We start from the raw sequence: 23,643 nt of genomic DNA, 5'->3' as shown, positions 1-23,643 counted from the left end.
ATAATTTTAAATGAAATATAAACCAACCAATCTAAAGGCAAAGGAAAAGGAATATATACTATGGTGTCCAATGTGCGTGGACGAAGAACGAAGGTTGGTTGGTGTGGTGTCAAATTCTTTTTGACGAAATTCGGGAGTGCAGTGGTCGAGAGCAAAAAGGGTGGAGAGTAACAAAATGAATAAAAGTGGGTGGTTGTGGGTGGGTGGATGGAGTTAATTATAGGAGAAAATAAAAAGATTTCTACCTTTATTAGAAAGGTAATTTTGTCATTAACCAAAAAAAATGGAAGTGTAGAAAGAAGAAGGTTTTGAGGTGCAGGGAGAAACCCCTGTAAAAGAATTACTTATGGATGTGCAATCCAAAAAAAAATCCAAATTACACACTAGATTTTCTTAAAAAAACTAAAATTATGGATTATATGATTTGAAAGTATTTTTCATATAAAAAAACATAAATAACACAATCCAAAATTAAAAAATCCAGAAGAGAAATAATTTTCAAATAGTGAAATTTTTTTTTTCATACAAAAACAACTTTCAAATTTATGAACCCAAAGGGCAGAAATGAGAATTTTCATATATAGGAACAACAGAAAGAAATTATGAGGGTGCTAAAAGAAACAGCTACCAATTTATCATATCCAACCAATTTTGCCACCTTTGTAAGAGGTGAGCTTTAAAGGGGACACCATGAAAGAAAGATGCAGAGTTACAAAAATGATAATGTTCATATTATTTTCATACATAACAAAATCATAATAGACAACAAAAAGTTGGTGTTATAGCAATTGAAAAAAATACGAAGAAAAAATGGTTTAAATTGTTTGGATATATTAAGAAAAGACCAAAAGGAAGAAAAACATTGAAAGAAATAGTCAAAGGAGGTTAGATGTTCGTCTTTAACTGTTATAATAGAAAAGAGAAGACATTGGAGAAAATCTTCATAATATTTCTAAAGCTTTGGTTTAACTCCACTCTTTCATAATCCATTTAACTAACCTCGCTTAATGAGATAAGACATTCATGTTATCTAATTATTTCAAACCTTAATACGTGATAAATATGTTACCTTCTATAAAAACTACTTTAAAATGTCATAGTACTTATGATTTTTAACTAGTTAACAGATAATTAAAAAACTAATTTACTGAGAAAAATGTCATTAACAGTAACCGTGTTTATAAACTCAACAACCAAACACCAGAAGAAAACTACTCTCTTTAAATAATACATTTCATCCAAAATGAACAAACATAAAAAAAGAAAAAAAAATCACAAACACTCAATAGTAATAAGCGACGGTTTTCTGTTTTTTCAAATATAAAGCAAGTTATATAATCAAAAGTAGTGAAACTTAAAAAAAAAAAAAGAATAACTTGCTAACACCTAATGCAGTAATCAATCACAGGATTGACATCCAATAATCTTTGTACCTTAATGTTACAAGTAATAGATAAATTTGGCACTGCTTCTCTGTTATATATACTTTGTTGTTGAAAATTGCAACGTTGACATCATAAAAAGCAAGCTTTGTGGAATTGCAATTAGTGATTCGGATACCAAAACATGCCTTTTATGCCCTCTGGGTCTGCTTCAAAGCCTAAATTGCGATAAAATTCCACGACTGCATTCAATGGACAAAAAAGCAAATATTGAGACTCCAAGCTGCCAAACAATACCAAACTACATCCCCAATTAGAAGGGAATTAGGCACTGAATATAAGAATAGCATTGGTCAAGACTGGAGGTAAATACAGTAAAAGAAGAATATCGTCAAGAAAGTTAAATTGGTAAGAATATTCCTAGATAAAGCCCTTCAAATTTATGACATTGCTTTCTAGGCAGCTTCTTCTTGCACCTCCATAAACTTCTTACTGCACCCCTATGGATGTTTGTAATCTAAAATGTAAATTTTGCATTCCAGAATTGTACTTTGGAAAATACAATCTAAAATATGAAAATTTTATTGCAGACTATACAATATGTCAGAACCACTCAAATCCACGCACAGTGCCGTTTTAGTGAATTCCATGTGTCAAGCGAGGAGTTCGATACTCAGATGGGCGAAGGCAGGTGTTAGCAGCTGAGTGGACGTCCGTTTTTGACGTTGGAAGGAAAACTTTGATTTTTCAGAAATCCACGCCACTACATGCACCCTTCTTCCCCAGATTCTGAAAAATCTCATTTTCTCCTCCTTCTCTCTACATCTCCTTCATCTTCTCTTTAAGAAAGCTTCACCTTTTCTTCCTCCGATCATCACTCAGGCAACATATTCACTCTGCCGGTGTCAAGAGCTTCAGTTTGAACCGATCGGTTTTGGGTTCTGAACTGGTAAGTTCTTCTTCTCCTTTAGTCGTTCGTTTTCTGGCACATGCAAACCAAGTTCTAGTTGCATGAGTTCATAATCTCGTTCTGAGCCCATTTCTGGCTTTTTGTTTGGTTTAGTTTCATAAAGAGTGAACCGTAAGATTCTGAGATTTTTGGTGGTGAGCTATTCTATACGAGCTGTGAGCGTTCGGTCACATTAGAGGTAAGGGAAACTTATATAATTTAATTGTATGTTCGTTTTTACGTTCGTTGCTAATGAATGCATGTTTGTTGAGTGGCGGAATGTATATGAAGTATGATTGTTGATATGTTTTGACTATATGAAGTATGATTATTTATTATGATATGGATGTTTGAGTTTATGAAAATAGTTGTTGAGAGATGAATTGATATAAAGAATTCTAGTATGAAATTTCCCTATGAAAGTGTACGTTCGTCACTGAACGGTCATTGACCGTTCGGTTTTTCTAGTGAACTTGGTTGGAATTGGATTCTTTCATTTGGGAAGAATCCTAGTTGAGGACGAGCGTCTTCGTTTTGTAATACTGTGCATGAGCGTTCGACCAAGCGTAGTTGTTCCTTGGTATTCGGTTATAAACTTAAGTATATCTATATGTATTTGTATATTTTCGTTCGTTCTTAAACACTACTCAAAATGGTATCTTATTATATTTATCAAGCCTTTCTACTATAAGTTTAGTAGTGTTCGGTCTTACACCAAGCGTTCGTACTGAGTAGTGCTCGGTCTTCCACCAAGCGCTCGTTCTCAGTAAGTGCTCGGTCTTACACCAGGTACTCATTCTCCTTTCTGAAAAATATATATACATATATATGAACGTTAGTTCAAACTCAATAGGGTTCGCCCTTTTCGGTGCTCGGTCTTCGACTGACATTCTGATTGTTCTTGATGTTTAACTCATTCAAAAACTAAGTATATTTATTGATGTTCGGTCTATTCACCTGATTCAATTCTTTACCTGTATTTGAGGTTTTCACAGTGTCTGTCTTAAATTGGTTTCAGCCTAGAGTCTTAGTATTCGGCCTAGGCCTATTAGCGTTCGGTCTAACTCGAGAGTTAGTTCATTCAATTGGCTCACCTAGTAAATAAACGTTTGATTCCTAATCGTTCTTGCGAACTATTATGTTAATCACTCCCTTTCTTAAAACCAATGATTCCATCTCTCGGTGTGATCCATTTGGAACTGGAGACCTTTGGTCTCACTCCAAGCGTTCGGTCTGGTTCACAGGTTGATGTTTAACGTTCGGTATTTGGTATCCTTAGTGATCTTTGTACGAGGGGTTTAATTGAGATTATTAATAATGAAAGATGAAAAGAATATGATATGGATAAATGTTTTGGATTATGGACGAGCGTTCCGGGGAGGAATAGCTCATGAATGTATATTGGAAATTGGTAAAGTATGAATGTGGGCATGCTAAGCTGGCGGTTCATCCTAATGTTCTGTGATTACTCGTCCTCACGTAGAGGAGGGTAAGTCATGTGTGGGAATGACAGGAGGTCCTAATCCTTATGGTTAATTTGGACAGATAGGACTAACCTCGGGTGGCAGCTGTTGAGGGTATGCCAGTTACTACATCACCCGGGTGCACGAACGTCGTAGCTACACAAAATTCATACAGTCCGGACAGTCAGTCTAGTATTAGGCTTTGCATGAACGAGTGATGAATTATCTTGTTTGGTTGATTGTGTGAAATATATGTTTATACATGAATTGAATTACATAAGCTTACCCTATGTTTCCTGTCTTGTCTGTTTTGTACGTTCGTCTGTATTTCTATTGCAATGATCATCCATGTGGATGTGAGCAGAAGGAGACGAGCTGCTGGGAGAGGCGCTGAAAGAAGAAAACTTAGTAGAAGTAGAAGTTAAGACCGAACAGTAGAACCGTTCGGTTAGTAGTATAGTCTGATAGTAAGGTGATCGCTCGATCACCTTTTCCCTTTGCTTTTGTATGACCGTTCGGTATGGGCTTTTGTAAACCGTTTGGTCAGAATTGCTTATCTTGTACAGTTTAAGTTTTTAGTTCTTTCTGTAAGGCCGTTCGGCCACAAGCGTACTTCTCTTTTAATGAAAGACTGAGCTGTAATATTATTAAATGTGATTATTCTATTATAAAGTTTTAGACTGTATTTTGGGTTGTTACACAATCCATAACATATTTGTATTCTAAATTATGCAATATGGAATATATTTTTTATCTTGTAGTTCGGAATACAAAAAATGGTATTCCAAATTGTATATTCCGGAGTAAAAAAATTTATGGGAGTATAGGTTGATATTATGGAGATGCAGAAAGAAATGGCTTGCTTTGTATTCACTTAAAAGTTGGAAGGGAGGGTAAAAGAGATTCTGGATTCAGCTTTTCTCACTAACATTTGGAAGATATAAGATTGGTTTGAAGAGTTTGGAAAAGAGAGTAGGAGAAGTAGTGAGTTTGACTCCCCTCACTAACATAACTAACAACTAACATTTGTCGATAAAAAAAACCTAAAAGATTAAAAGAAACCATGGAAAGCATGACACCAGCTCACAAAATAACAAAGCACTTTTGAGAGACAGAGCAGCTTTGAGACTTTGCACAACATCTTGTGATTAACATTAGTGATACTATGCATAAAGGATGTCAAAATTATTGTACCTTTACTATCTGCAAACAGAGTTATATTGCCAATGTCCCTTTGCAGAAGAGCTCTAATCAGTTTCTCTATAAGAGCTTTACCAAGACCTTGGCCCTATACAATAAAAACAGCATCAATAAGCAGTACATCGTTTGGAAGAGCTTATGTACAACTAATTTGGACTTATAACATGAGTACTTGTGTTGTTTATAGCTTTAAAATAGCTTATGATAGGTTCATAAGATGATTTCAATAAGCTCTCCAGGATAGCTTATGAAAACAGCTTACATAAAAATAGATTAACCAGAATTTTCCTTTGATTATGAAAGCAACTTACATAATGTGCACTTATTCAAAAGACCTTAACTAAGTTGTTTATTCAAATGAACCCTATAGTCACGGTTTACATTGGAACAGACAAAAATTCGTTTTGGCAGAAATGCAGAATGCTCGAATGCATTACCATGTGCATTTCATAATTCTTCCAATAAAATTAGAGATTCAAGCATTAGCAATCTTCATTCTATGGCTGAATATTTTGGAAATTTAGCAGGTGTTCAAGTAGAGAGTGGTTTTTACTAGAGTAGTTTGAAATAGAATGGAGGGGAAAAGTACAGAATACCACTAACTTTTTACGAATTTTGCATCGTTAAGTAAAAATGGACACTGAATGATGCCAATTCAATATTTACCATGATTTATACATTAGACTAAAGTATATTATACATGAACTTGAGATTTTGCATATTCCACTTTTGGTAGCAAACTTTTCAAGCAACTAGCACCAGAGTTTTTATTCAAAATCCAAGTTCGTGACAGAAAATACCTGGTAACTAGGATCAACTAGAACATCCCAAATTGTGGCATTGAAGGCATGGTCAGACGTAGCACGGGCCATGCCAATTAATCTCTTCTGTTCATCCCCCTCTGTTAAATAACTTCGCCAAGTACACTAAGATGTTCATCAAATAGGTTTAGATAGGTATAAGAATAAAGAAAAGGCTTAACCATCCAACTAATTGATTTAGACAGAAAACAAAAACAAGATGCCATACTAATTTTACCTGACCCAGGCGACTTTCTTATAGAATGAAGTGAGGCTACTATATAGCTATTTTTCAAAGCCGCAGCTAATTTTGACAGTGGTCTACGTGGCCACCCTACCTGTCAAAGTCATAACCATTCATTTTGCCAGAGGGTGAGCATGATAAAATAACAAAGTCTGAGCACTCAACTTGTAGTGATAAAAGTTATACACTGAATTTGTAAATTGTGATGTTAAAAAATCCACTCGCTAGAGGTGTATTAAGGAAAATATACCAAAGGAAACTAGTGCGGTGATTAGTAAGAAAGTCCTAGTGTTGACAAACTAAGTAACTTCAAAACTAAAATGATTTCAGTGTATTGAAGACTGTAGAGAAGTGACTTCAAAACTGCCTTACGATAGAAATTAGAAAAATCAACACACAACTTAAAGACACATTAGAATCACACCTTGTCACAGAGGGCTTCAAGATCATATACATCAATATCTCCACCTGAAGAGAATATTATTTGTTCAATTGTCCCATCAGGTTCTGTCTTTTCCACAAGGACAAACACTTGAGGCAGAGGTTCTTCATCTTCTTCATCTATAGAGGGTGGATCAATGACTTGCATCGAGTTATCTTTCATCAACCTGGACGAGGAAACAAGTCATTAGGTGAAGGGTATTTTCAAGATAAGAGATACACTAAGCATCATAAGTGCACTAGGATGTCTTAGCAATAGTTAGAATTAAATAGCAGGGAACACGTACATATAAAATTTGTAAAATTATAACTCCCAAAAGCAACAGGGTACACATGTTTCATAATAATTTTATATTTAGATAATTAATAGCACATTTTCAAAAACTCTCTCGCGAAGTGGACAAAACTACGCGATTATTTTCTTCAAAATAAGGGGAAGCAAATACAACACAAAGTCAATATGAAAAGAATAAGAACCACCCTAACAAGTTGAAAGAATAACGAATCAAAGCGGTAAAGTTATCACAATATCTATTTTCACTATCTCCCGTTTTCTGAAGTTATTATTTTATTGTTTGCCATACAAAATTCTGAAAAAAAAAGTGAAAGTGAAAATAAAAACATTTCTCAAACACAACATCAAACTTTACGAAATTAAGGCACAAAGTGGTCGATTTCCTGTGGATGTGTATAAGGTTTTGCACAATACAAGTGTAGGGGCTAGTGCCCTTTTTGTTTTCCTTTTATTATCAAAATGAAGAATGAAAATTGAAGGTACCCAGATTTAATTGATTCCCAAAATCCAGCCTTGAGCTGAAAAGACTTGAACTTTCTGGTTGCTGCAGCCAAGAGAGAAATCTTTACAGTGAATAAACTATGATAAGAAATTGAGAAAAGGGAAGAAGAAAGACAGTGAGAGCGTGTCCACCTGTAGTAGCAAAGGAGTAACTAAGATTGGAAGGAAATAATAATTGTGTTTGAGTAGACAGTGGAAAATTGGCATGAAATGGAACAATTGAGAACCTGAAACAAAAAATACAGAAATATATAATCATAACAATAAAAGTGAATGAAAAAAACCAGGTGTCGAGGTGGAAGATAAAGAGAGAGAACCGACGAAGAAGAAATAGCATTGATATTGAGGGTTAGCATTGTGAGAATGAGAGAGCTGCTGCGTTCCTTGTCGTGTCAGTCTTGTCCACCCAATTCAACACAACACAACACAACACTCAGATAGTTAATAGTCGATGACTGATGATGCATGTATGTATGTAGATGATGTTGATACGATGGTGATGATGGTATGCGTATCTCCCTTGCCAACCACATTTTCGTGCACTTCTTTTTCCACTCTCAAGTTTGGGCCTTACCATTGGGTTTTAATTACTATTTACACTTTCTAATTAATAATTACACACTCCCTTTTTGTGGATTTTATTTGGGCCGTACCATTGGGTTTTAATTACTATTATTTATTTCCCTTTTTGCCTTTAGAAGTTTTATTTGAAGAGTATGTAAATGACCGAAAAATGGATTTCGGAAGGAGTGAACAAGATTATTGCTTCATGTGTAGGGAGGAAACATTGTCTCTAGAAACATTGTACATGTTGCTTTGTTGACTACAATTTAATAATTGGAATGTCTGATATCCCTTTCTATGTATGTGTCTTTTATCGAGAAACCTAACACAAGCCACAGTTAAACATAAGCAGACATATATCACGACTTTCCATCCCTTTAGTATGACGTTAATCATCCTTTCATTTCTTCACCTATCGTTTTTAGTTGGACTGACTGGTGCTAGAAGTTTAACATAGATAATTAATATAAAATTCTCTAACTGTACTAACTTAAATATCGTATTCCTTGCAGAAGGCAACATTACAATATCAATTATGCCACTAAAATTGGGACATATATGACCATTTTCTCTAGATCTCAAGAAGAACATTTGCTATTGCAATTATAGAGAGAAAATGATCACTTGTGTCTCAGTCTTGACGACATAAATTAATACTGTAATACTGACCAAATTATTCAATTTTAATGCTTTATAAGATTCATAATTCTTTTTCTTTGATTTTGCAGGTTTACAAAAGCGTAATGGAGAACAATTACACCATAATCTCCAATGTTGTGCATCCAAAATCAGAAGGCTAGGTACTTCCAACTTGGTTTTTAAAGCGCAAGCTTACCTGGATACCTTTTGTCAGGGACATTTTCAGTATAGGGATCATTATACTCGTCTGAGCCGATCACCAAGACAAACCATCGATATCACTTTTGGATCTATCGATGAGGTTCCATGTGGGTTACACAAATACCAATAACATATGAGCAAACAATATAAGGGATTGACACCACTCTTTACCCAAAACCTTAAGGCATGGGTTAATGGGTCTTTCATCTTTATATACTACTCTAATTTCATATTTTTATCGAATGTGAGACTTAGACTCACACTTGGATACCCAACACTACATTGCTTTCAGCTACTACTTGTAGACAACAAATATAAATAAACTAATTCATTATGTTGTTGGGTTATCCGTACAATCAACAATAATTGACTCAAATATTCCTTACCCTTGTATTCAAAACAAACAAAAACGGCAAAATAAGACTCAAACGGCTAATATATTAATTACTTATAAGACTCTAATAGCCAAACATTCAAGTTTATTCCCTAACCAATAAAACTCTCCAATAAATTTAAAACTTTTTCTCCTTCACCTTAGTTCTTCTATCCTTCATCCCGAGTAGCACATGCACTAACTCCTTCTTTCCTTTCTTTACTTATTCTTGGATGATGAGTAAACGTTCAACAATATGCTTGTTTCTTTCATCACTGAGTTATTTGAGCTGTCCAAATGTACCACCGAGCTATCTACATGTTCCACCAAACTATCTACATGCTCCAGCAAGCTATTTGAGGTGTTTGGTTGTCCTGCCAAGTCGTTTAGCTTCATGTGCTCGCCCTTGTGCTACTTATCAAGTTGAGATACATCCAATCTCGATGACATCATTAACAACGTCATGTTCTCTTCAATATCTTCGGTGAGAAAGTTGGTGGTTTCTTCTCTTCCCTTTTTAGATTGACAAATTTTAGCAAAATGTTCAATCTTACCACGATGGAAACATTTATATGAGTAGCACTTCTTTGCATAATGGCCATATTTTCCACACAAAGAATGCCAATTTGTAGACAACAAATTTACTATGTGAATAAACTGATTCACCTATGTTGCTGCTTTTTTCATGCAATCGACAGTAAAATTTATAGACTCACACATTCCTAATAGTTGTACTTAAAGTAAACAAAAACGGCTAAAAACGACTAACACATTAACTACTCATAAAGACTTCAATGACTAATGCATTAACTATTCATAAAACTCAAATGACTAGTACATTAACTACTCATAAGACTCCAACAACTAATATATTAATTATCCATAAGACTCATAATGGCTAATTCATTTAAGTTTATTCCAAACCCCGCACTACTAGACAAAGTGTTCATGCCATATATGGAACAATTTTGACATGCAAACTTGTAATTATGAAAAAAAAAATGCTTTCACTGTTCGACTAAGCACACAGAAATTAAATAGCTTACACCCAAACTTGCTAGCATTAAACTGTATAATTACATATTTGAAGTGTGTGAAGGAAACTGGTATGGCATAGCACATTATTAGCGAGGAACAATGGTGGGAATGACACCACTGACAAGATTACTTCCTGACACATACGCATACTTGTGTTGATCCTCTCTTGCTGCATTAGATCCTGAAGATGATAAGGGTGCCATTTCACCTGAATTATCTATGGGTTCTGGGAATCTGGCTTCATCACTTTGTGATAGCACTGCAGCAATATCTTCTAGTTCCCTCACCACGTCTAGAATTGATGGCCTCTCCTCTGGTTTATCTTCGCAACATCTGAGGGCCAGAGTTAAAAACTTGTCCAAGCAATCTGATGGATACAACCCCATTCTTTTCCCTATAACGGAATATATCATGCCAGATCGACAAGCCGCATTAACCTGACACCAAATTATGTATCATTAATGATATTGGTAAGTTATCTAGTACTTCTTTTTACATGGAATGGAAATAAATCAGATATATCAGAATTCATGTGACATTTTTCTACACAATGTACCAGCAAAAAAGTAAATTTTGAGTTTAATTTGTATGCATTATCAATATACAAATATTTATACTGTCCATCAATCCAGAATCATTGTTGGTATGACTTCTGTGAAATTTATTGCAAAAAGAAAAATCTCATCATACGTATCCATGTGCAATTAGATATCAGTATAAAAATCTGTTCTATACTGCCAATGCATACATGGTTTACTCAAACTTTCATGATAAGTTTTATGCAATATTTTGTGATTAGGTGATCACAAATGACAGACAGAAAAAGTAACAGAAAGAGTACCTCGTTAACGATGTGTTTGCCACGTGAGATTGGCTGCATGCCGGTCAAAAGCTCCAGAAACACAACTCCTAGGCTATAGATATCACTTTTGTCAGTAAACTTATGAGTCAATACATATTCTGGGTCAAGGTAACCCTGCAGGCAAATTACAAAGTAATTGTCATATTTCAGATTGTATTGATTTTCAGTGTCGGTAAGAAAGGACAGAAATTGCAGCAGCCCAAAGTATACGATTTAATGATAGGACAAGATTTAACTACACTACATCTAACATTAAATGGTAAGTGGAATTTGACTATTATGGAGTGGCTCGTACATGAGAATATTTAATAGAAGAGAAGAATATAACAAGCCAGGAAAATCTCATAACTAAATAGTCAAAATTGCATAGTATCAATCGAAATATTTATTTATATCAGAAATTTCTCAATGTAACTTCAGGTCTTCAATATGGAAACTGAAATCATTCCAAATTTTCTTTGACAAACTTACTGGTGTTCCCTTCACAACAGTTGACAGGTATTTAGTGCCAGATCCTTCTGATGCAAGCCGTGAAAGTCCAAAATCAGCTACTTTAGCTGTAAATTTGGAGTCTAAAAGTATGTTGCTGGCTTTAATATCTCGGTGGAATATAGGAGGGTTAGCTTCTGTATGAAGATAAAGTACGCCTTTGGCTGCACCCAATGCAATTTTTAACCCCATACCAAAATTTTGTCTTTCCTTGGCTTTTTCACTTCTACCTGCCACAGTTTGGTATCTATTAACTTTGAATCATATCTTATTAGCTTCACTGAAAACAGCACCAATTCAAAATCATAGTTCTGCATTATTACACTATCCTTTGTCTTTACTTTATGACATTTTCGCTTCTATCCTTTTGGTTTCTACTTATAAAGATAGAATGAAAAAAAGTTTATGAACTTCAGCATTGACTACCTACCAGGATTTCCTTTGTTCAACATGTCTGCCCCAAATATTTGGAGAAAAAGAGATAATATGCACTAAGATAAAGAAGATATTAAAGTTGCTTTATTTTTATTTCCATATACAGAAAATTCCAACAATTACATACCAGAAATCCAGTCCCTTAGGGTGCCATTGGGCATGAATTCATAAACCAGCATCTGAACCATCGGAAAGAATATATGAGAACAGTAATATTTACTAATTGTAAACAGTTAGTCATGACTTCATCTCACCATTGAGCTTAACAGAACAGACACACCAAACCAGATAAACATAAAGAACAAGCATGCGAAATGGTCTAAACAGACTAAAGGAGACAAACGGAACACTAATAGAAAATTTCTATATCATAACACAACTGCCTCAATAGTTGGTGGAGGAATGCATATTATGCTATGGCTTTTGTGCACAACAATTTCTTTCTCACATTTGAATTCTTCAACACTTAAATGAAAGATGATGCAGACAACAAAGGTGCAGTTACTAGCTATATGATATGATATGATATATACCTGCTCCTCTTCTTCATTACAGTATCCAATCAGTGAGACAAGATTTCGGTGGTGTAACCTCGATAAAAGTTCAATCTCAGTCAAAAACTCCTTTTGGCCTTGTAAGGAATCTTCTGCTGCTCGTTTAATGGCCACAAGTGTTTCCCCAGACAAAATGCCTTTATGGACATCTCCATAACCTCCTTTGCCAATTATAGTTGAGCTGCTAAAATTGTTCGTAGCAATAGCCAGTTCTATGAAACTAAATTCTTTAACACTGTCTATTTTAATGTGTACACTAGGGGCTGCAAAAAGAAATAGGCATTGAATCCCATTCTTCAAGGAAATCAAAATGACGTTAGCAGAAAGACTTACAATACTTACACTTATGTTTCCTTGAATTCATGTGCTGATATTTTGCACGTCTTCTAAAAAGCAGGAAAATGATTAGAGCAGATGTTGCTAAAATACTAGCAACAGCTGATATTAAAGCAGCACCCAATATGAGTGAATTAGATCCACCCCTCTTTGAATCAGTAGCTATAAAAGGAAAGTTAAATTAGAGAAACTCGGCAAAGGCTAATAAATTCTAATAACAGATTAACTAAAAGGAGAGATCTATAACCAAAGTACAAAGAAGGATGCATATGGTTTGGTAGCTTGTCTTTGTGTGTGCTCCAAACGTCACAAACATAAGGTATATACCATTAGATTAATATTTTCTACTTTAAAACAAGGCTTTTGATCAAACCAGATTTCCAATTGTCAGTGATACTTAAAATATATAAAATTTGTAGTAGCATCTTTGTTAAAATGCTTTATAGAGAATTTATAGCGAAATCTTACAGTATTATGCATGTTAAAATGCCAATAACTTCTACAAGTAGCAAAAGAAATTTGTTCCCAAAATTCATAAAACAAATATTTGATGGATTGCAATGGTAATAGTGTAATCAACACATGGCATAAATTTGCTACGCATATAAGATTCAATAATAAAGTGATGAGATTACGAAACTTACTAGTTGCATAAGGTCCAACAAGAGTGAAGCTCAGGAGTTCATATGGTCCAAAGAAATGATTGGGAGGAAATCCCCATGATGTAAATGTGGTTTTAATACGAGAGACCTCACTTTCGTTGAACATATTTAAGTAGGAATCATATGAAGGGAACAGTTTTAAATACATGGTTATACGGTTTCCATCTTCCCAAGCAGATATTGATAACTGATAGCGTTCTAAGCTTAAGGAATCAGTTATATATAATACAAACATTGAAAAATAGGGAGCAAAGTAAGAAAAACTTGGACTTTTCAGCCTGTATCCAATTATCAGAGGAGCTGCACAATAGCAAGGAATTGGGAAAGAGGGTACATATAATTCATAGGAATTATCTACTTGGCAATCTTGAAATGGACAGACATTTGATGCATTTTCTGGGTTTCTGACTACTTCATGTTCTTCATCTCCTCCAGGTCCACAATATTGACCAATATTTTCTATGTTAGAATTGTCGCACACTGTATTGCCATAAAGCCTTCAAGGAAAAAAGAAAGAACTGACTCGAGATATTTGGAAAACACGTATATGAGTAACACGGACACTAGGAAATGGCAACTTCAAAATGATAGAACATGACACAGATATAATATAACATCTAAACTGAATTATAACTAACACGAGAAGAAACTCATAAATGGCAAGAGAAATTGTTGGGAAATAAATCAAGCATATAATTTTAAAAACTGTAGCAAGAGCTTCCTTGTTAGAAATTATACTTTATTACTTCATCATATTTAAATAAAGTAAGATGGTCATTCTGAAAATTTCCTAAAATTTTGAAAAGGGAAAGGGAAAATATATAAAAATACAACTAAAACTATTCAAAATGTCCATGTAGAATCTGGCATGGCTACAACAAGACAAGACATATCATACAGAAGTACTTGTACTTCTTATAATTTATGACACTAAACAAAACATCATTTTAATTTCTTTCTTATTAAATGTATAGTGGCTGTACATAATTGTCACAATTATTTTCATACTAAAAGTGAAACACTTGAACTAAAAATTAAGCATAAATGTATGTGATATTTTGAACACGATCTGAACAATAAAGACTGAGCATATGTATTGAGCAAACCTCAAGGTAACATTTGGTGGGGGGTTCAGATTTCCCAAAACGTCAACTAATGAGTTATTTTCGAGATTGCTGCACACAGATAGGAAGAAGAAAATGAATTTACTTTGAAAACGACATAATATAAAATACACTCCATCAATAGTAAATTCCTTGTCAAATTGTTGAAATTAGAGAAAAATCTTTCTAATTAGAGAAAATATCAGTTCTAGTTTATTTTTTAGTATATTTTTTCCTTATTTCTTTATATTTGGAAGATTAGATTGTTACAAATAAGTGTAAGGACAATGTAATAGGTATGAATGATAATAATAAAAAATCATTCTCCCTTTCAAGTCAAAGTTATTTAATTTGATGAAAAAAATTAATATTCCTTTAGATTGTAGCAGTAATCTGGATTCAGAAGTTACATTTTAAGTTTGTCTTTAGTATTGAAGGCCCTGTCCTGCCATATGCTAGCAGGGATTGATCCATTTAGCAAATTGTTCTCAAGTGACCTGTGTTTAACAATGAAACAAAAACATCAACCCAATGCACAAAGACTTTCACTTGGACAGAAGTCTCACTAAATCCAAGAGATGATGGAACCGATGGTTTCTTCAATAGAGAGTTATATTTAAGATATTTGAAGATATTGATATGAAATAATTGAATGAATTTAACGAGAAAAACATATTGACAGGTATATATCTTCTCACAGTTTTTGAAGATTGGGATATATGAAGCTTAGAGGAATTGGTCCTTCGAGAAGATTATTTGATAGATCACTGCAATAGCAAGAAAATTACTGCATCAAACTCAAATATATCATTGCTAGTTGACTAGGATTAAGCAAATTAACATTTGATGAAGGGAAACCAACATAGATACAAAATATACAAACAAAACTTGAATATTTACATACATAGTTGTCATATTGTCTGCAAGTTTGTTTGATGGTATAGTTCCAGTAAACTGATTCCTGCTAAGATCTCTAAACCATGAACCAATCAAATTAGTTGGTAACTAAAACATGAGTAGTATGAAATATATATTTTTTTTAATTTTATTCAATTTTACTTTGAAATAAAAGTAAAAACAAAAAAAGAGGGACCCATGCGTAAGCATGGGTATCCTACTAGTTCTCATTAAATACAATATATAGAGAGAGAGAACAAATCCACAAGTGATATTTTAACTTACAAATAGCTAAGGTTGGTTATTGAACTGAAATCAGGAATATTTCCTCGCAGACTACAGTTTCTCAGTGTTCTGTTCAGTCAGACAGAAAAAAAAATAAAGCTTAAATAACAAAAATAATCACAAGTATGCTGTTGAATTAACAGTTGAAAATAATCTTTTGATATAAAAACTCAAGTACTTTGTTGATAACTGAAAAATGGTCAGTAAGTACCTGTAACATGCTATATTAAATTTAAAACAAACAAAAAAAAGTGTTTATCCTAAAAGTACTTACAGTTTCACTAGACCGGAGAAGTTTTCATACGTAGAAGGAATTTCATTCCCGTTGAAATTATTGTTATCAAGTTGGCTGCACCGGCAAAAAAGTAAATGCCAAGATCATAAATTGTTGGTAAAAATCCCTTTTCTAACAAATTTATAGTACACATGAAAGCGTTCAAAGTGCTGTTATACAGTGACATCAATGTTTAATAGATAATTACACAATTCTGGATTTTGATATCCTTCTCTACTTCTGGACGCTTTATTTTTGGTAAGGCACTTGTTTTAAGGAAACTTATGTTTCATTGAGATTAATTATATATTTGGTAAGGATGTATCTAGGATTCTTTTTAATCTTTCTGTTATACAAAACTATTGATGCGAGATCTCCACCATATATATATATTTGGAGAATATATCTAGGACATTTGATACCAATGAACCATAAACAAACCCGTATAAGAGATTAAGACAGTACCTTTAGATAATAGGTTTGTGGGTCTTTCTCTTTATATATTACTCATTTCTATCTTACGTAGGACTTAACCCATTTAGATTCCTAACAAGATTATAGTTAAACATCAAATATTCACTAGTCCATAAAATTACCAACTGACGTCCAAAATGTGCTATTATACACGTAAAGTCCTTCGTAGAATACCTAAAAGACTACAAACTTTTGAATTCTCAGCTGAATACTAGAAGTAAGAACCACTTTTGCAAACTAAAAATCTTCAACTGTTCACAGGAGTCCTGCAGTTCACTGTTGCATAAGTTGCATTACATGATACAACATCACTAAAAATGGAAAGGAAGAATCTACAGGCTACACCTGTGAGTACAAACATAAAAACTGAAACTAAAATGAAAGGTATCAATGGATGGATCATGTACAATATAGGTAGAGGATTGATTTATGGGAAGCATGGATTGTAAAAGACTATTCATGCTAGACATTTTAGAAAGAAAAGAAAAACTAAATACTTCTCAATATACATACCTTTTTTATCAGTTTGCATCTTTATACCTATTAATCGAACCTAGGGCTCTGCTAGTGATATGTATGCTATCATATTTCCCCATCTAAAATATTTTTGTAATTATTTTATACCCAAGACTTCTATTGCCCTTTTTATCCCTAACTTTTGGCATGGACAGCACAAAATGAATCATAAATAGCTTAAAAAAGAGAAACTCTTATTAGTCATTGGATTGAGTTTACACACAACCAAATTACCTTGGGGATTGAAAAGAGTAAGAACATGAATTGATGATACATTACAAATCGCTTAGGTTTCAAACGTGTCATAGGACTCCATAATTCCATAAAGCAGTTGTTTAAAGTCGATTATACTGATAATTCAAATCATTTTATATAGAGTTGCTTCCCTTTTGAAGTAAGAAGCAAATGAAAAGAAGGATTTCATGCTGAACATTAAGGAAATAGGTACCTGCATGCGTCAGCAAGTCCATGCATGCAAGACATGACTATCATTTCCTAAATGCTAAAAATAAGTCTAAGAGTAGGGAGTCCTTGAGAAGAAAGAATGGAATTCTATTCAGAAATTTTATGTTGCCATTTAGTTCTGTACTGTGATGTATCCACATGGCTCTTCTGTTAGGCATATCTTCAATTGTCAAAACAACCTAGACAAGGTGCATGTACCTATATGGTCATTAATGTTCTTGTTTCATCATCCTGAAAACATTATTTATCAGAGAATGATTTTAAACATGTCTACTTATGCTACACTAAATATTAAGCAATGCATGTCAACAGTAACTCAAGTAATAAATACTACAATCTAAACAAGGTGGAAGTAGAACATACAGTATTCTTAACCGTTGTAAGACAGAGAAATTTGATGGAAGGTAACTAGATAAGTTATTGTTGTCCACAAGCCTGAAAAGTCATTTCAAAAAGGAGACAACAAAAAGTAGTAAAGATCCTGCCGACATGCTTCCCAAGATGCAATGGAAAAAATTTGGCTCAATACTCACAAATGCACAAGATTAGACAGATTTGAAAGCGTGGAAGGAAGTTGACAACAGAACGAGTTGTTATTCATGTGGCTGCGAAGATTCAAATGAAGCAGATAACAGAACAGGTAAGAAATCTAGCTGCTATATGAGATTATGGTGCATTTGGTTCATAGACCCGCTTACAGATGTTTAACTTTGGCCATGTTGCCAAATGACTCCGGAATAGGACCTGACAATTGGTTTTCATCAACTTGGAGTCTATCCAAATTCCAAAGGTTGCCAAGCTCATCTGGTAAACTACCAGATAACTTATTCCCACTTAGGAGCCTGCGTAGAAAATATACCAAAAATAACTGAGGAGCACCAGCATGATCACTACTGTTCAGTCATTAACACTGACATTCAGAAAGCAGAACATCAGAATCAGAAATTTCCCCCACACAGAAGCTTTTATTTTCCAAAAATTTCCAAGTATACTCAGTCAATTAATTCGACTCTGATGATCTGAACAACAATCTTGTCTCAGAGAAATACAATATGCTTATTCATAGCACATCAATATCAACAGGAATTTTATTCTGCATACACACTAAAGCAAATAAGATCCATCTTTTAAACAACTATTAAGCAAATAAAAACTTGATGAGGAACTGTACTAATACTTTTACTGCTTTAGTAATGTTCTTACAAGAGTTCCAATGGCAAGATATTTCCAATTTCCTTCGGTATTGTGCCTGTCAAATTGTTCCACATGAAAGACCTTCAAGCATAAAACAATGAGGATATTAGCATGTCATATGATAATACCTTTTCTCTGATACCGTTATTTGCCTTTCCATGCCACAATTTATAGCATTACACAACTCACAGTATCTTAAGATGAGATAGCTGACCAAGCTGTGGGGCTAAACTTCCCGAGAGATTCATAGTCATTAAGTAGCTTCATAAAAGTGAAACAACAGAAAATAATTAGAATATATTAATCCCCTGCACATTAACTCTTCCTTATATAGTATCTAAATAAAATAAATTGAAATTGGGACGAGTTAAAGAAAGGAGAAGGATGAACAATGTATACAGCTTTTGGACATGGAAGTAACCATCAGCCTCCTCCCTATCAAAACAATAAACCCCAGTCCACTCTGCCATACATGGGTCACCGGAATTCCAGTTCCTTAGATTGTTGTTAGGATCAATCAAACTTTCCCTGATGGCTATCAGTGCATTTACTACAAATACAGATCAACTACCAAGGTTAAGAGTTGTATATGCAATAGGTTTGTGGCAATGCAAAATATTACACTAAAACATATCATCATCATGATTACAAATTTCTCCTGCATTTTCCAGCTTGGACAGGAATTTTAATCCAAGTTCACTAGTATAGAATCTAAAGTCACAAGCTAGAAGGGAAAAAGTGAAACGGAAAGTTTCAAAGTTTTGTAGGGCTTAACAAATTCACCTTCTGAAGGGTCTGTTTGAGAAGCTTCTGCAAAGATGATAAAACAACACAAAACAGCAAAGGCATATGCATGAATTCTTAGAGTCGGCATCAGAGAATATCCTGGAAAGAAAAAGAAATGTAAAGGGTGAATGAAAGAAGTACTGAAGCATTGTAAGAAACAAGTTTCATTGTGGTTCATTCAAAACCCTGACATTGGCATAAAAATTCTTGAAACAAAGCAGAATTAACCCCTACCGGAAAAAAAATGCATGGAAACCGTGACATATTGTCATTTGGCCCTCTAACATCACTGAAATTTGAAAATATAAAAACTAGCTGAAAGCAAGCTTCATACAACATCAGGTTGATTTCTTAAGTTTGAAACTTTAAAGTTGGCTAATTTGTGTAGCTTCTTGACGTCCCACTTGGCCAAACTAACTATAACATATAAGTGCAGTGAAGTAGTATGATTCTTATTTTAATTTTAAACTTGATTTTGTAAATTAAGTTAAATATGAATTTACTTAATAAAATTCAAGATAAGTTAATCATAATTTCAAGAGAATTTTTCTATTCTTTTTATCATAAATGTTTATAATGTTTATGAATGGTTTCAATATTTAATTTATCTGTTTTTATAATTATATATATATATATATTAATTATTTTTATTTAATAATTATTTCAATACTCAATAATTCACATAGTTGATATGTCTTTTAAAGATATATTAATTATTTTTATTTAATAATTAAAATATTTTCTTTTTTTATTATTTTGTAATGAATATATCGAGAAGGCGGTAATTCACTATACTCAATAATTTTGTATCGTTTATTGTTTAGAAGGAATCGAAATCAAATTAAGTTTAAATTTTTTATTTTTATTTTTCAAAACTTTTTTTAAAATAAAACCGTAATGGAATTCTAGTTTCAAATTTGAACACTAATTTTACAATATCATTTATCATTTTATACTTATTTAGTGTAATGTTGGGTAAATAATTTCTTTATGAGGTGGCTGAAATAAATTAATACTTATTTACAAATTACATAAATAAGTTAAATCAATTCATTCAATAAATCGATTTACAAAATTTATAACATACTAGAAAGTGAGTGAAAATGACTTAAGTTTTTTATTTAAGTCGTTTGTATAATTGATTTTAACACTTGTAATAAATATTAATTTTTAAAATAATTCTATAATAATAAATAATATTTAGATTTAAAATTTATAAATACTGTTATACTAATATATTTATATATGTATATGTATTGTTTTTTATAATTTATTGGAGAGTACTAAAATAGAAATAAAATAATTAATACTAAAACTCGTTGCATCTTACTATGAAACCATTTTAAAGATTTGAAATTATACTATTATGGAAAGGATACACTCTAAGTGAAAAAGATTTTGTTGATAGAAGTCAACATCCACTTGCAAGAAAATGAATTACAACATAGAAAAAAAAATGCTTAAAACAACATGTTCGTACACAAATTTTGAAATCATATTCTCCAATAATATTTGTTAGCATAGACAACCTAATATATATTGCATATCTATTATAAAGTTATCTCCGTAGTGGTGGTATGGAAACTTACCGAGTGAGAACTTTCAAATTTACAAAAACCTTAGAATTCACAATAGGTTTAGATCTTATTAGTGTAATTGTATGGCATAAACATTCAATATACATCATATTTTAACAGATTTAAATACCTATGAACTTTAGCATATGAAGCACACGAGTGTCAACACTCACCAAGAGTCCTAAACCATTTATATGTAATATTGATGTTTTTTTTCTTTTTGAGCTTGCAAGTAATTAATACTGATATTTTTTTAGTTTACATGTAACACAAGTATCTTTATAAAATAAAAAATAATTTCAATATATATATATATATATATATATATATATATATATATGTATAATATATTAAAAGATTTATATAATTGAGAATATTTAATATATAAATAAGCACATATATTATAAAGAAAAAAAAAGGTTATATTCATTTTATTTTAACATGATGTTTGAATTAGAATTTTCAAGGTAATTATAATTTTAGAGAATATAAAACCCATTGTAAAGAATATGTTTACAAATAGAAAAAACTGAAAAGAAATCTAGCAACATAAAAAAAATATTTTCATAAATTCTTACAAGAGAACTTCTTTCTTTCTTCCTCTCTCACTCTTTGTTCTTCCTTTTTCTCTCATTGTTTTTCTCTGGTCGTACCTTCGTTTACTTTCTAACTTCTATCATTTTTTCTCTCTCTTATATCTGTTAATACTAAATTAAACATTTGTATCTTTTACTACTGAATGTTGTTAGTATATTTCAACAATTAAATATTTAAAACGATTTAATATATATTTTTGAAAGTCTAACATTAAAACTTAATTTCAAATATGCATTTAATTTTCTGCATAGAGTACAAGTTTATATCATCTATCCACATAAAATTCTTGGAAAATTTCTCATTCACTTTTAATATTTTAAAAATTAGATCATATTTAACATTTATTAACTTCAAATTTAATATACTATATTTGTTGATTCTTTTATATATTGTTCAACCTTTTATTCATACAGAATATTAACTTTTAGCTTATATATAAATGCCTAATATTAAAATATGTTTAAAATAAGAGAAAATAGATAATTAGAACTAAAGGGAAGAAAGAGACCTTATTATTAGCAGAGGATTTCCCTTCACTTTTGTTGTTTGGGTTGTACTATGTCTCTGTCTCTCAATCGCTTCTGTTTATCTTCTTCCAATTTCACTCACTCCATTGCCATGCATGACCTCACTATTCTTATGTTTATTTTCATTTTTCTCCAGCCCCTTCTCTTTTTATAATGCCTTATGTCCACTTTCCACACCTGCATTTCTCTTTCAATCCCTTATCTTGTGGACTTAATTAGCAACAACCAATAATTAAGCATACTGTTTACACATGTCTTTTTAATAATAATAATAAGATAATATTAATTTTAGTGTATTTATCTTCGGTATGTAATGTGTATTATATACATATATATATATATATATATATATGTATATATATATATATATATATGATCGAGATTATTTTCTATCAGATAAAGTGAATAATGTGGATAAGAATATCTTGACTAAACCTAATAAAAATTAAATATAATTAACATTACTTAAAACATAAGATAAATTAGTAGAATCCTAAACAGATTAACAGAACTAACCACCTAAATAACTTAAGTCCAGTAAAAATTCATAAATTCACTTTAAATTGAATTATTCATGAGATAAATAATTAAGTATTTATTACAATAAATTTCATGATTAAGACGATTTCTAAACTTGTCTACATATCATAGTATCTATAAAGGAAAAGAAAAATATCTCAAATTAAAGACGGAAAAATAAGAAGATTAACTTTTTATAAAATCTTAAGAATATGTAATTTTGACTTTGTAAGAACATAATGTATTTTATTTTTCTTTATACTATATATTGAATAATTGAAAGTTTTTATATGAATATTTAAAATTATTCAATTGATCTCTAGACTGTGATTAAATGATGAGCAAACAATGAAAGATTTCTGGACCTTTGAATATCCTTTTAACTTAAATAGAAAATCTTACTTGTTTTGTGTTAGTCTAGAAAAATTCCAACGAGGTTGTTTTGATGTCCGCACATATAAAATATTTACGCGAAAATTTAAAGATCAATCATCAATCTAAAAGAAAGTAATAATGATAGGGAATCATATAAAAACTTCTAATCTATTTATTACTCAAGATAAAAAAAAATATCAGGTACTAAAAGAAAATATCAATATATTAGAGACCAAAGATCTTATTACAAAATATTCCGAATCAAATAATAATTATATAATCCATGATAAATATAATTACTAACATAGATACTGATAAACATCAACCGTTCATAGTTTATTTCATTGTCACATCACTCACTTTGGATATTTATTATCGTCAACGTTAAGGTCTCAAATTTTGGCAGTTTGCATATTTTCTTCTTTGACAAAGTCGTGTGAGAAAATGTCCTAATATCTTATATGACTTATCGTACACGTTTTGTGAACTTATTAACACGTTTTGTGAATTTATTAATTCATTAAAGACAAAATTTCAACCTCAAAATAAAATTTCACTAGTAAAAAAAATACTAATTAATATTATGTGTTGTGCATAGATTCAAGATTTTTACTCTGTATAGTTAT

General features: G+C 32.1%; 2 protein-coding genes across 3 annotated transcripts; both read right to left on the bottom strand.

The window, feature by feature from the left end:
• Positions 1 to 1,286: 1,286 nt before the first annotated feature.
• NSI (nuclear shuttle interacting) lies at positions 1,287 to 7,751 on the bottom strand. 2 transcript variants are annotated; one of them, XM_088109916.1, is made up of 9 exons: positions 7,597 to 7,751; positions 7,408 to 7,502; positions 7,258 to 7,318; positions 6,463 to 6,646; positions 6,033 to 6,132; positions 5,795 to 5,895; positions 4,989 to 5,082; positions 4,081 to 4,184; positions 3,906 to 3,950 (listed from the first exon to the last, which is right to left on the bottom strand). In XM_088109916.1, exons 1-9 carry the CDS (start codon positions 7,629 to 7,631, stop codon positions 3,921 to 3,923), a joined length of 804 nt encoding a protein of 267 aa, XP_087966042.1. In that variant the 5' UTR covers positions 7,632 to 7,751; the 3' UTR covers positions 3,906 to 3,920. The 2 variants fall into 2 exon arrangements, with proteins under 2 accessions (XP_047163960.1, XP_087966042.1); XM_047308004.2 differs by lacking the exons at positions 3,906 to 3,950; positions 4,081 to 4,184 and adding an exon at positions 1,287 to 1,624.
• Positions 7,752 to 9,944: 2,193 nt separating this feature from the next.
• On the bottom strand, positions 9,945 to 22,252 carry LOC124833501 (putative LRR receptor-like serine/threonine-protein kinase At1g06840). Its single transcript, XM_088109849.1, has 21 exons — positions 22,105 to 22,252; positions 19,420 to 19,521; positions 19,036 to 19,186; positions 18,826 to 18,897; positions 18,646 to 18,717; positions 18,141 to 18,284; positions 17,976 to 18,047; positions 17,806 to 17,877; positions 15,988 to 16,062; positions 15,714 to 15,782; positions 15,436 to 15,504; positions 15,230 to 15,298; positions 14,942 to 15,028; positions 14,535 to 14,603; positions 13,411 to 13,925; positions 12,773 to 12,928; positions 12,410 to 12,693; positions 12,004 to 12,055; positions 11,424 to 11,671; positions 10,932 to 11,066; positions 9,945 to 10,527 (listed from the first exon to the last, which is right to left on the bottom strand). The coding sequence occupies exons 2-21, from the start codon at positions 19,508 to 19,510 to the stop codon at positions 10,177 to 10,179; spliced, it is 2,853 nt and encodes a 950-aa protein (XP_087965975.1). The 5' UTR covers positions 19,511 to 19,521; positions 22,105 to 22,252; the 3' UTR covers positions 9,945 to 10,176.
• Between the last annotated feature and the right edge of the window lie 1,391 nt (positions 22,253 to 23,643).

Source organism: Vigna umbellata, chromosome 3 (assembly GCF_029865625.1).
Source record: "Vigna umbellata cultivar VRB3 chromosome 3, Vumbellata_1.0, whole genome shotgun sequence".
Lineage (NCBI taxonomy): Eukaryota > Viridiplantae > Streptophyta > Magnoliopsida > Fabales > Fabaceae > Vigna > Vigna umbellata.
This window is presented reverse-complemented; position numbering and strand designations above follow the sequence as displayed.